This window comes from Anabrus simplex, chromosome 8 (assembly GCF_040414725.1).
Source record: "Anabrus simplex isolate iqAnaSimp1 chromosome 8, ASM4041472v1, whole genome shotgun sequence".
Classification (NCBI taxonomy): Eukaryota; Metazoa; Arthropoda; class Insecta; order Orthoptera; family Tettigoniidae; genus Anabrus; species Anabrus simplex.
Window position 1 is genome coordinate 141,073,022 of NC_090272.1, and position 13,951 is coordinate 141,086,972.

The 13,951-nt window shown below is 38.8% G+C and overlaps 1 protein-coding gene across 1 annotated transcript in view; it reads right to left on the reverse strand.

Annotated features, from left to right (window-relative positions):
* LOC136879341 (potassium voltage-gated channel subfamily KQT member 1) overlaps positions 1–13,951 on the reverse strand; it is a 916,827-nt gene that overhangs the window by 39,884 nt on the left and 862,992 nt on the right. The window contains exons 14-15 of the mRNA XM_067153158.2: positions 7,267–7,363; positions 655–1,049 (exon numbers count right to left, since the gene is read on the reverse strand). Coding sequence (XP_067009259.2) covers positions 655–1,049; positions 7,267–7,363 — 492 coding nt within the window. The remainder of the gene's footprint in view (positions 1–654; positions 1,050–7,266; positions 7,364–13,951) is intronic.

Genomic DNA, 13,951 nt, shown 5'->3' on the forward strand with positions numbered 1-13,951 from the left:
CGAAACATGTCTCAAATGGATTTAATAATAAATTCCTAAGTGTTAAAATTTATAATGTATTGAATAGGTGACACAATAAACCCTTTAGCTTCCTACACACATGTTGCTGCACGAACACATGCCTTCTTGTTGTCACAGGATGTCAGACTGTTGCCCTGGCTCGCCCGATCACTGGACTTCTTGCCAATAAAAAATGTGTGGGATATGGTGAAATGACGGGTGCGGCGCTGTGACTCAATGCCAACCACCAAAGATGAACTGTGGAACTAGGTGAATGCAGCATGGATGGCTATACCCCAGGATGCCATTCGCGCCTTATACGTGTCAATGCCACCACGCATGGAACAAGTATCAGTGCCCATGGAGGACCCAGTGCCTACTAGGCAACAGGACACATGCTGAACCTAGGTGACTGAAATGCTAATCGTTTCTGCAGAACATACTAATGAACATGTCCAATGAATATGAACTTCCTATCTCTAGTCTTTCAAGGTTTTTTATGAACATGAGTGTAATTCGTTTCACATGCAGCTGGGTATGCAATGGCTAGCAAACAATTTTTTAGGATTTCAAGCCTTTAAAATTAAGTTACACATTAGATTTGAAAAATAAAAGAAACTGTAAAATAAAAGTTAATTATATATTGTTTCTCACCTGAGAGTAACCCGCTTCTTGATTCTGTGACCAAGATCCGAGTAGCCTCGGTGCATAGGTCGATGAGGCTGATCTGTAAAGCTTTTGGCAATAGGTGTATTAGGTTCTGATGCCTGTTTATCCACCAGGATGGGCTTCGGTCTAAGGACTGAGCTAGTGGTTTGGATGACAGGTACCAGAGGCACTGGTGGCATATGCTCCAAGTTGCGCTGATGCTGCTGTTGTTGATGTTGCTGGGAATGGAAGTTGGTGTTTGTGGCCACTGTAGTATCTCCTGACAAAACTAATGGAGGATGAGGGTGAGGGTCAGTAGGTAATGGTAATGATAGAAGACGTTTCCGGTCTTCCATATACAGTTCTATTAGTTGGTCCAGTTTTATTTCTATATCATCCACCTGTAACAAAGGTATAATTGTCTACATAAGCTACATTTCCATGCAAATTAATGGGAACATTACAATAACATATATATATACTTTTTTTTTTTTTGCACTTAGAGTCAGGTGCGGTAATTTCAACCATGATGTATTTCCGTTCACCACCTTTTTCACCCTTACAATGTATACCAATAAGTTTGTTAGTATTCCTGCAACATAGAGCATATATAATGGTCCATAAAGAACCTATTTAATTACTTATTTTGTACACACTAAGGGTGAAAAGGGAGATGGTCAAAATTACCTCATCTGAACCCATTCATCCGCTACATACCTTAATCTTTGTCAACAGCTATATGTCTTCCTTTCTGTTTTTTTCTAAAATCAGTCATATACGTTAAAGTCTAATAGTATCAAATAGAGCCAGCTTTTTAGCTTCTTCTTCTTCTGCTCTCAAATCATCTTCATCCTGTCGGACCTGGCTGCGCTTTGGTTGTCAGTAATGGTATACTTCCTTCATTCAAATGTTATGAGTTTGAATCGTAAGTGTTTATTTCTTAGAATTCTCTTCTCTTCTCTGCCTTCAATTTGGAGCATTGATAAATTTAATTCTTCAAAATCTTTTCTGCTTAATAAGCTGCATTACACAATTTTATACAGATTCCACAAGCCTTCAGTATTTTCTTTTTACTAGTGGTTTAATATTACGCTAACACATTGGAGGTTTATTGTAATACAAGGATGGGAATTTTTTTTTTTTTTGCTATTTGCTTAACGTCGCACCGACACAGATAGGTCTTATGGCGACGATGGGACAGGAAAGGCCTTGGAATGGGAAGGAAGCGGCCGTGGTCTTAATTAAGGTACAGCCCCAGCATTTGCCTGGTGTGAAAATGGGAAACCCTGGAAAACCATCTTCAGGACTTCTGACAATGGGATTCGAACCCACTATCTCCCGGATGCGAGCTCACAGCTGCGTGCTCCTAACCGCACAGCCAACTCGCCCGGTTAAGGATGGGAAAGGGCTAGGATTGGCAAGATAGTGGCTGTGATCTTAATTGAGGTACAGCCCCAGCATTTGCCTGGTGCAAAAATAGGAAATCACCGAAAAACCATCTTCAGGGCTGCAAATGGTGGGATTTGAATCTACCATCTCCCGAACGCAAGCTCACAGCTATGCAAGCACATACTTTTAAGTTTATAGTCATGATACCATGATACTATGTTAGCACACTGATCATGTAAAAGCATATTTTTTTAGAACAGTAAAATTTTTATGAGTCTCCTTTTGCAGATAGCTTAGATGCTTTCTATGGGATCAATGTCAGTGGGGTTCCCTGGTCACTCTAGCACACAAATATTGTTATCACTGAAGAATTTCTTACTGTCTTTGAAGAGTGACAAGAAGTCAAGTCTTGCTGAAAAATTCCCACACCATCTGGAAACATTTTCTGTAGATCTTGAAGAATTCCCCTGTCCAGTAATGTACTGGTCATTTTTCATCATGCCTTCAAATAGCACAAGGATTGCAGACCTTCATGCACGAAGCAGCCCCGGCATTTCCTTCACAGAGTGTTTTAAGGTCTGTTGCAAATGTGCTGAATTTGTAGGTTCATTCTTTGCACAGTGCACATACTGAAACCTCTGCCCCTGCTCTTCAAGGTGACTTTCTTTAGAGAAATGAACTTTCTTCCAGGTTCATATTATCCAAGCCTGTTGATTACATGCTCACAAAAGATGTTTCCGGAGTGCTTCTCCTGTTAGAAGATGTTTCTTAGGAGATTTGTATGCTTCTCTTGCTCCTAACAGAAGTCTACGATGAAGAATAGTCACATGCAGATTCACTTCCCTGACACCAAATTCATGAGACAAGTTCACAGTAGTGACCCTGGAGTTTAATTAGCTTCTCCTGAGGAGAAAGCACTCATTAGTGTTTTTCTTTTCCCTGCCACAGTTTCTGTTTTCCTTGCGTAAAAGGGAGCTAGTCTATTTGTGCTGCTGAATAATACAATTTACAATGCTTACACAACTTCAGAAAAATTCAATGAGTTGTGATGTTTCTGAAGGTTATGAATTTATTTGATTTCAGGCAAGAGCTCATGATAGGGTAGGGATATTGTAACAGGTGTTGAATCATGGCAGAAATTACACCGGCCTGCGGAAAAAAAAAATCTCTGGCAAAAGGTTGAAGAGGTGATTTACCCTAATTTAGGTGTGCTAATTTTAAATATGTAAACGCTTTTTGCCTATCACATAGAGTTTTTTTGCTATTTGAAATCCAAATTTGACATATTGTTGTAATTTTGATAGAAAACACCATAATAGAGAAATATAACTTATGTAATTTTAATGGGACATGATCAAATTGTAACGACTATACAAAAAGTAACATGTTCATTGTTAGGATGTATGAATCTCACTTCAAGAACACTATTGTTTGCTGCACTTTGATGTGAATGAATGCTGTGCTGATTTGCGTTTGTGTTCCTCAGTAGTGTTATCTTGCACTAGACACCAACAGTAATCTGACATCATGGAGACGTCCCATCGCCCCTGGTACCTTTGTTCCACTTCTTTTAGATCCTGATGGAACCGCTCACCATGTTCCTCACTGAATGCTCCTAAATTTGGAGGAAAATAATCCAGATGACTGTACAGGAAATGCAATTTTAAGCTCATGCATCAACCCAATTTCTGGAAGTTGTACAGCATGGTTTCCACAATCTGTTGGTAGTTGACATCTTTAACATTAACCAGGAATTTGCTACAAACATCCTTGAATGATTCCCATGCCTGAAACTGTGTTTCGTTCATCGTCGTACTGAATGTCGGATCCCACATACGCTTCCAAATTTGGGGGCCGTCAAAAACACCTTCCTCAATTTTGGCATTCGACAGACCTAGAAATTTCTGACAGTGGTACCAAAAGCAGGGACTGCCTCTATCCAAACTCTTCATGTACTGTTTCATAATTCCCAATTTAATATGTAAAGGGGGCAATAACACACTTTGAGGATCAATGAATGGAGGATTTACAATGTTTTTTTCTCCAGACATGAACTCTTGGCCACTCAGACACTAACTAGTGATGATCCCTGTCCCGAGAGTCCCACTCACACAGAAAACACGGGAACTTTGTATATCCTCCTTGCTGCCCTAATATGATAATGCACACTTTTAAATCACAGCACAGTAACCATCTATGTTCATTGTAGTTCAGTTTCTGCAACACCATAGATAATTTGTGAAAGTTTTCACGAAGAGATGTTGAATGGGCAATTGGCACTGAAGCAAGTTTATTTCCAGTGTGCAGAAGAACACCTTTGAGACTTCTTTTACTGGTATCAATAAATAGATGCCAGTCCTTTGCTTGGTAAATAGTTCCAAGACGACGAATCAAGCCAGGCATATCACAGCAAAACACAAGTTCGTTTTCGTGAACAAAAAACTGCTGGTATTCTTCCTCCTGATTTCTGTAACAATATAAATTTGTCCCAGGAAGTTCAAGCCAAATTGTTTTTATGTTTTGCCATACTGCAGTGTTGTTCAACATTAAATCACTTTTTAGCTTCTATTTTAGTTTTGCACAGCTTATGCTATGGGGTGAGACAGAAGCAGAAGTTCAAGCTGAACTAGATCTTTGACAAGAATAATTTGAAAGAATGGGAATGATCATCAGCCAAACTAAAACCATTGGTTTAGTGATGAGCACCTGCAAGTGCAAAATGAAGAAGTAGACATTATCAATAACTTCAAATACTTAGGGAGCTTTGTTTCTTCTGACAATACCATAAACCAAGAAATAAGCAATAGAATACAAGCTGCATCAAAATTCTACCACTCCGTTCGTCAATTACTTTGGGATGACTGATTTCCCCAAACTTGCAAGCTCATGCTGTACAAAACATATCTTGTACCAATTCTAACATATGGACTGGAAGCAGTAACGTTGACTAGATCTGCACAAAGTCGCCTACAGGCCACTGAAATGAAGTTCCTTCAGTTATGTCTCCAAAGAACAAGGAGAGACAAAATAAGGAATGAAAGTATTCGGCAACAACTTGGATTGGACAGGAGCCTGTTGGAAACCTTAGAATTAAGCAAATTACGATGGTATGGACATATGAGAAGGATGGCTCCAATTAGGACCCCAAAAGCATACTATGAAAGAAATGTTGTTGGTAAAAGGCCCAGAGAGAGGCCTTATGATAGTTAGGAAAAGCAAATTTTCAAAGACCTTGCCAAACATGATGTAAATTGGCAACAAAAAGTAGAACATCAGCTGTGGATTGACAGGATAAACTGGAAGAGGCTCATAAACACCCGCACCCAGCTTGCTGGAGTGGAAAATCGATGATGATGATTATGACAGCTTACAGAACAGAATAGTGCCATCTGTAATGAAATGATTATCTCCAAACTCCTGTACAAATACTTGTAATTTTTCACTTATTGAACCGTTAGTTTTTGGCATAATGAACAGAGAGTATTTGCAATCAAACACAGTGAAATCTGTCCAGTAAATGAGCCCACTGTACCTCTCTATCACCCCCTTCTCCTTTGGAAACCCAGTAAAGACAATTCTACCTGCTAAAGTTATTTACAAAAGTGGTTGACCATGGCACAAAACCTGACAATACCCATCCTCAACTGTCCTTGTGCTTCCTTTGCATCTGTCACTTTCTACTTATCTGTCTCTTTGTATACAGCTTACCCTCCTATTTCACATAATATTTCTACAAAAGATAGTTGTAAGAAATTACAAACAACAATTAGGTGATGTGAAAAATCTGTCTTTGAGATAACTGTAAGCAGGTATGCAAAAATGGAAGGAAAAAAATAAAACATAACAAAAATATAAAAATTCACGGGGAAATATGACCACGATATGAAAAATTACCAGAAAATGACAAAAACATTAAATAAGCCAAAATATGACTTTATATGACCCGTGAAAAATGTACAATTTTAGTCACCATAGATAAAAATATGCTTAACTTGTATTTTCCATGGAAATAATTTAAAGAAAAATAAGACATGTCATAAACATTGAGGCCCTAATCATCATCATCATTCAACATCATCATCATAATCTCTTCTTCTTCTTCTTTCATTTTTGGCCGACTGTGGACCATGTTAATTCCATTTCAGCTACTTCTGGGCTTTCATCCTCGCCAAGTACTCCTGCAGTCTCCTCCTCTCTTCTGTTCATAGTGCTTGGATCCGGGATCTGACTTTTTCTTGGAAACTCTTGGTGTTCTTGGTTCTTGATGTAAGCTTAACTGTTGCTGACTTCCATTCCTTGTATTCCCATTTCTTCATGTCCTCCTTCATCTCCAAATGCCAGTGCATCACAGTTTTCCTGGTCTCAAAAAACCTTACAACCTGTTTGGTCAGGTCTTCCGGGTCCATTCTGTAGATGTGTCCGGAAAACATGGTTCTCCTCTTTCAGATGGTGTCTGAGATTTTTTCTGGCTTTTGGTACAATTCTTGGTTTTCTTTCCTTTGGCAGGATCCATCCTTTGTTCTTTAGGGTTCCAGAAACATTCATTATTGATAATATAAGTCAAGGGTCTGTTCAACAGTCATCAGTTCCAGTCGTTGCCCTAGTTATGCAGACATCCTAATTAACAAATCACATCATGTTAACAATAATGAGCCAAGCTGAGTGGCTCAGACGGTTGAGGCGCTGGCCTTCTGACTCTAACTTGGCATGTTCGATCCTGGCTCAGTCCAGTGGTATTTGAAGGTGCTCAAATATGTCAGCTTCGTGTTGGTATATTTACTGGCACATAAATTAAAAGAACTCCTGCGGGACAGAATCTGGCACCTCAGCATCTCCGAAAACCATCAAAAGTAGTTAGTGGAACGTAAAAATAATAATATTATTATTATTAACAATAATGAGAAGACTTCTTTGCTTTTCTTACAATTTGCTTTACGTTGCTCTGACAAACACAGGTCTTATGGTGATGATGGGATAGGAAAGGGCTAGGAATGGGAAGGAAGCAACTGTGGCCTCAAAAAGGTACATCCCCAGCATCTCAAAAAAGGGAAGTTTTGGAAAATCATATTCAGGGTTGCTGACAGTAGGGTTTGAACCCACAATCTTCCAAATGCAAACTATAATTATGCTTCTTCTGTTTCCTTCTATGTAAAGCAATATTATACAGGTAGAATGAAAAAATAACAAAAAAAATTTGGCTAGCTTTCTCTACCTTTTACATATTCTCACCTGTCTTTCCACTTTGACTACCCTGGAGGCCAGGCTTATTTTGGAGGCATACACATCTTTGGACTTTGAACCCTGTTTGCCGAGGATCTGGTCGAGCCTAAGAGACAAAGTAACATTTAACGTTTTATGAATAAAAACATCTACTAAATAATATTCAAGAAAGAATATGTTAATAAATTTTCTCCAAAACAAGGTCTGTTTCTCCGCAGAAGCAGATATAAATCATTTCTATTCTTTGGGTTTTAACATGTTTGGTACATGAATTACTGAGGTGAGATAAAAATGTTCCATAAAGTGAATGAAATGAATTAATCAATCTATTTTCTCATTTTTTCCTGTCATGCAAGAGAAATTTTTTCTTCAATATTGTTCATCATGTAACAATGGTAATGAATGGTGAATGAATTTACCTCACTGAAGCATTTTTACCTGCTTTCTGAACAGCCATCCTCAGAAACTGATCCTCAGTATGGGAACGCTTTATGTTTTGTGTCCAATGTCAACATATAGGTAGAAAGACAAATTCACAAGATGTGGTTGTATAGTGTATGTGATTGGAATTGTGTCTAATCACTGAGAATATTGGTTCTTTGAGATGTACTGTGTGAGTATATTTCATATTGTTGAGAGTGTGAGGGACTGATGTGGAGAATTTCAATTCATGTGTTAATGTCTACATATTTGTGTACTGTGTCATGTGCATGGTTGCAAAATGCAGATTCTGTGTTATATTCCAGGGATGTGATGTGTTTTGGACATTTCATTTTGAAATTTGAACTGATTTTTTCGGCACTTGAGTCTGTAAACACTAGGTAAGTGTTACAAACCTGAGTACTGGATATAGTTTCTGGGTTGATTTATATTAAGAGTTCTATATTTTGTTTTGAATGCCACCTTGCAATCTAACATTGTATGTATTTTTGAATTGAAATATGTTTTTTGTAATGCTATTTGTTCGGGGCGTCGACCTATAGAGATCTTTTGCCCCTGTGTGTCATTTTGTTCTGCTTTTCAGGTGTATTACATTCTCTTATTATTTAATGTAGGAGACTGCATAACTAAAATCATGGTGATATGTAAAAAATGTGGCTTGAATCTGAACACCACAAAAAATAAGATCATAGTCAACAGTAAATAACCTACAGAAATATTACAAATAACAACAAATGGAACTCCATTGGAGATTGTAAATAATATAACATGGCTGAAATTTTCAGGAGAACTGGGATATGACCACAGAATTAAAATCATGGAGGTGAGCTGCAAGTACCTATTTAATCATAAACCAGCCCTCCTTCCAATCATAACTTTTTGGCAGTGCTAGGAATCGAACTTGGGCTCCAAAGGACAGCAGCTAATAGTGCTAACCATTATGCTATGGAGGCAGACCTTCTTTAGCATAAGAATGTTCTATGAAATAACACCGAGCTCGATAGCTGCAGTCACTTAAGTGCGGCCAGTATCCAGAAATCGGGAGATAGTGGGTTCGAACCCCACTGTCGGCAGCTGTGAAGATGGTTTTCCATGGTTTCCCATTTTCACACCAGGCAAATGCTGGGGCTGTACCTTAATTAAGGCCCCGGCCACTTCCTTCCCACTCCTAGGCCTCTCCTATCCCGTCGTCGCCATAAGACATACCTGTGTCGGTGCGACGTAAAGCAAATAGCAAACAAACAAAAAAAAAAAAAAAAAAAAAAAAAAAAATGAAATAACAGTTTTAGCTTAAAATTTAAAATCAGGTTTGTCTTCTATGCCCTGCTTTCTGGAGTAGAGGGCTGGTTGTTCACAGATACAAATATAAAAAGGCTTGAAGTACTGTGTTTGAAATGTGGGTTTATAGACACATACTGCATGTAAACTGGGCTGATAAAGTGAGGAATGTAGAGATGTTGGGACATATGAAAAAAAATTGAAATAGCAGGAAATCCAACCAATAAGAAACACAAGCTTGAATATTTTGCCCATGTCCTGTGACCTGCAGGGAATTACAATATCCTGTACATCATTATGAAAGGTAAGACTGAAGGCAAGCGAGACCCCATAGAAGAAAATCATGGCTAAAGAATTGGAGGCACTGGCATGGAAAATCTACTTTCGAATTATTTTGAGCAGCAAGCAATAGAAATACTGCCAACATGATCGCCAATATTTTACTAAGCAAATATGTCACAGGATGAAGTAGTAGTAGGAGGATATCAAGTGAATATGCAATTGTAACCATTAACAACTGTCAGGTACCTTAATATTCGTGCGGGGCGCTAAGTACTTTCGCCAGGCCATGAACCAGGAGCCCACAGCGAGGGGAGACCAGGTTTCTCAGGCGTGGCAAACAAAGAATGGAGCCAATCCATGCTTCATTGTGTGGGGGAAAAACGCCAACCACAAGCAAGAAGGAGACAGAATTTCAAAAAACCATGCTTAGTTGACTTGTCTGGGGAATTACTATTCCCAAGTGTGAAGTGGCAAATATGAGATACTCCAGGGATGGATGGTCATGGGGCCAATTTGGATGAAATAAAAAGTCAGATTAGCGAAGATATAATTTATGGAGTCATGCCTGGCTATAATATGCAATACAATACAATAGCAAACACTCGAAAATGAGTAGGTTGGTCTTCCAAACAGAACTCCTCTTCATCTGTGAATCCATAGGTGACTGTACAGACAATACGTGAGGCACACAATTTGCCTAAGAGATGGTAGATAGTCCCAGGTGGAGTAGCCATTGTTCTCCTATTTTGTTCTTTTTCCTTTCTTCATTGTCTCTTATTGTTCGCTATTTGCCTATGGTTTTATTCAAAAAGTAGTGTGCCATGATGAACTAGTGATTTCAAGGATGAACGGTTGATGGCCAAGGTCTCCCAGTTGTTAACATCAATGTGGCACATCTTCATGTTAGCCTTAATTACATCCTTAAATCTCTTTCTCTGACCTCCCAAACAACATTTACCCACTGTTAACACTTGCTTGGGAAGCAATTATCAGGCAGGCGTATTACATGCCCTGTCCATCGTAGCTGACATCTTGAAACCATGACTTCTATACTGGAGGTCAGTGCCTCTTCAAGTACGCTGACATTTTTGCGTCTATCTTGCCAGGTTATATGCAGAATTCTCCTTAAACATCGCTGGTGATATTGTTCCAACTTTTTAATATGCTGTCTGTAGCATAACTCAGGTTTGAGATCCATATAATAAGCTGGGGACTACAACTGAACTGTACAGAGGATCTTTGTTGCAACACTGACATCATGATTTTTAAATACTCGGAATCATAGTTTGGCAAAGGATGCTCCAACACGGTTGATTCTAAAAGGAGTTTACTACTTGAAGGCTCACTCCATCAATGGAGATATTGATCTATATCCTTCTCCAGGGGCTGGTTGATAGAGAATCTGTGCCTTACTCATATTCAGTTTGAGGCCAATCTATCTGTATGTGTTGAAAAGGCATTCAGGATTAACACTAGTTCTTCTTCAGACTGAGTTACAACAGCATTATCATTAGCATACTGTAACTCGACTACTGCTGTAGAAAGTGTATGAGTCTTCACCCTTAGATAGCTCAATTTAAACAGTTTCCCATCCAGTCTATAATTTATCTGTATTTCTGGAGGAAGAACGTCCTTGACTAGCTGCATACAGCAGCTATATATAATGAGAACAAAGTGGGGGCAATCACACAGCCTTGCTTAACACCAGTATTGATATGAAACGGCTCTTCATCAGAGTTGGCACTGATAACAGCTGCTGTCATATCAGTGTAGAATAGTTTCAAGATGGAAATCAATTTCTGTGGAAAACCATACAATCCTAAAATCTTTCACAAAACATCACGGTTTACAGAATCAAATGCCTTAGTGAGATCAATGAAGGCAATATAAAGAGGTGTATTTTGTTCTCTGCAATTTTCCTGAAGCTGACGAGCTGTGAATATCATATGTGTGGTTTCTCTGAAAGGCCTGAAACCACACTGGCTCTCTGGTAGTATTTCCTCCACTAAGGGTATTACACGATTTGCCATTCGAGCAATAAGCTTTCTCAAAGAAGACAGTAATGATACTCTCTGATAGTTATTACAGTCTGTTCAATCACCTTTCTCAAATATTGGAACTATAAGACTATCTCCGAAATCAGGAGGCAATATTCTCCAGTGTTTCAAATTTTAAAAATCAGTTCATGTACATGTCTTTTGAGTTCCTCACCACCTTCTATGAGAGCTTCCACAGGTGTGCCATCAAGACCAGTGGCCTTGTGTCGCCTTGCTTGATTAACAACACTCTTAGCTTCATCCAGTATTGGTAGGGAGCCAAGTTGTTCTTTGATGGGTGCAGTAATTCGGTGATTTGATAAAAAGTGGGAAATTACAGCAGTCTGTAAAGAGAAAGTGTGTCATCGTAACAAAGCTAGTGATTTGTTAGGCAGGGGTTCTCCTGAACCAATGGAGGAGAGGTGGGCTTGAAAACCCGAGGGTGAGAAGCTTCCCTTGTCTTGTGTCCATTTGAATTGCTAGAGGTACATGTCATATTCAGAGAGGTGGAGCTGTGAAATAAAAGTGACTTTGTGAGTCTTTGTGAGTGGAACACTTTATTTGAGTGGCTCAGTGCCAGAGGTGACTAAGCGCCATCGTAGCTCATTTTGACATTTTCAGTGTAATGAGTAAAAAAGATCGTATTCTATCTATACCACTTACGCATAACAACCTTACTGTTTCTGTAACATGCTGCCACCAGTGAGAAAGTCTGGCACTATAAAGATGACTGTGTGTGAGCCATACATGACTAAGTGCTGAGATGGTGGTGATATTACATGAGAGCTCATTGGTATCTACTTTTAGCGATGATGATAGGACATATCAGATGGAAGAAAATACCTCTACTGATGAATCAGGCATGCCCGATGTCTTTACGCCAGAAAACTGGTTGACTGTCATTGCAAGGCCAAAAAAGAAGAAACCTCATTTCCACATGGGCAGCAGCATGTTCTATTCCTGCAAACAACTCCAGAATGAAATCACTAACAGGAAAGCATCTATCACAGGACAAAAAAAATATAGTGGTTTCAAATTCGACACATAGTTCTCTATAAAGACAGTCCACTTAAGTTCACAGCTTTCTACAACTCTCAAGAACTTGTTCCAGTTACTGTTGATCTGAGTAAGAGAAAAATTGGGTACCTAAATGGATTAGGGGACACAACTTCACTGTTGTATCCTCAAGGGCACAGTATAACGACAAGCTGTAGAAGTTCGTCCCTCCGATTCATCATCAGTTCTACAGGAATCTTGAAACAATGGAGGCAACAGCAGATCAGGATGAAGATAGTGAATCTGCAATAATCCAAAGAGAGAGAGAGAAAAAAAAGAAAACTCCATTGTCTTTACACCCTAAAACATGCTGACTGTCAGAGGGCATAAGGGCATATTATAATTATTTCTTTGAGGGCATAAGAGTAACTTTAGAATACTTTTCATTATGAAAGAAGATACTTTTATCATTGTCCAGATGCTTCAATAAATTATTTTGAAACTTGCTATAATTTTTAATCCTTTGTTGACTTTATACTTCATTTACTCAATTCTGGCACTGAGCCCTCCATTTCATAGTTGTTGTGGTAGAGATTACAGTATGCAAGTTAATGTGGAAAGACTTAGCTATGGAATTAGAGCATTTTAAGAATAGTGCAAACATTTATTGCAGTAATTTATGTGAACTCTAAAATGAACTAACTTCTTAAAATCTGCCTGTAGGCAGAAAAACTCATTCCATTTGGGTGAGTAAGCATATCAGTTGCCTACCAATGAGCTGTTAAAGCAGAAACCCACGAGTTGGATTGCCACGCACAGTAATCATGAACAGTAATACTGTGTAGTCAACATACTTTGTCCTTGTGGCAGCCTCCGCATGGGGGAAGTTGTATTAATAAAAATAAATAAATAAAATCATGTGATCCACGAGAGTGAAGAAGTATTTCAGGAATAATTATTAAGAAAACCATTGTCTTGTGCAGCAAAGACATAGCTTTCAACACCTCAAGAAGAAGGCCACAATAGCATGATTGCCGACATCAGAATGGAACCAAATACTTTCTCTGGAGTCGACACTAGCGCTATGATACACTAGACCACCCATGGCAGCCTTAACGGGCCAATATTTATCACAAGATGGAAACCAGATAGGTCCTAATCATTATTATTATTATTATATAGGATATGAAGATTTTGCATCCAGCCATGTAAATAACATGTAAATATTATTTATTAATGCTGCATCACAGCGATATCTTTTGTTTGTTAGCTGCAGTGAGATCGGTTCATGCATGTTTCTTGTATGGTTTATTTGGATGGCCTATGGGAGTGCTACTTAGCTAAAGCTGTGTAAGGGCCCGATGACCTTGATGTTAGGCTCCTTTAAACAACAAGCATCATCATCAAGCAAAGCTGTGTAAATATTAGTAATTACGAGTCTTTATTGTCCTTATGTAATGTGTATTTAATTTGTAGGTAACGTGGTCATGAGTGGGACCTTATGACCCATGCTAAAATCAAACCAGGAGACAGGGAGGTAGGAGGTGTCCAGTAAATTTAGTACATGCTTTGCTTTTTAAAACTTTTTATATTGCATGAGATTTCCAGATACTAGTGGATGAAGAGAACACTGTCATTAGTGCCAAACTTAACCCAGCAGG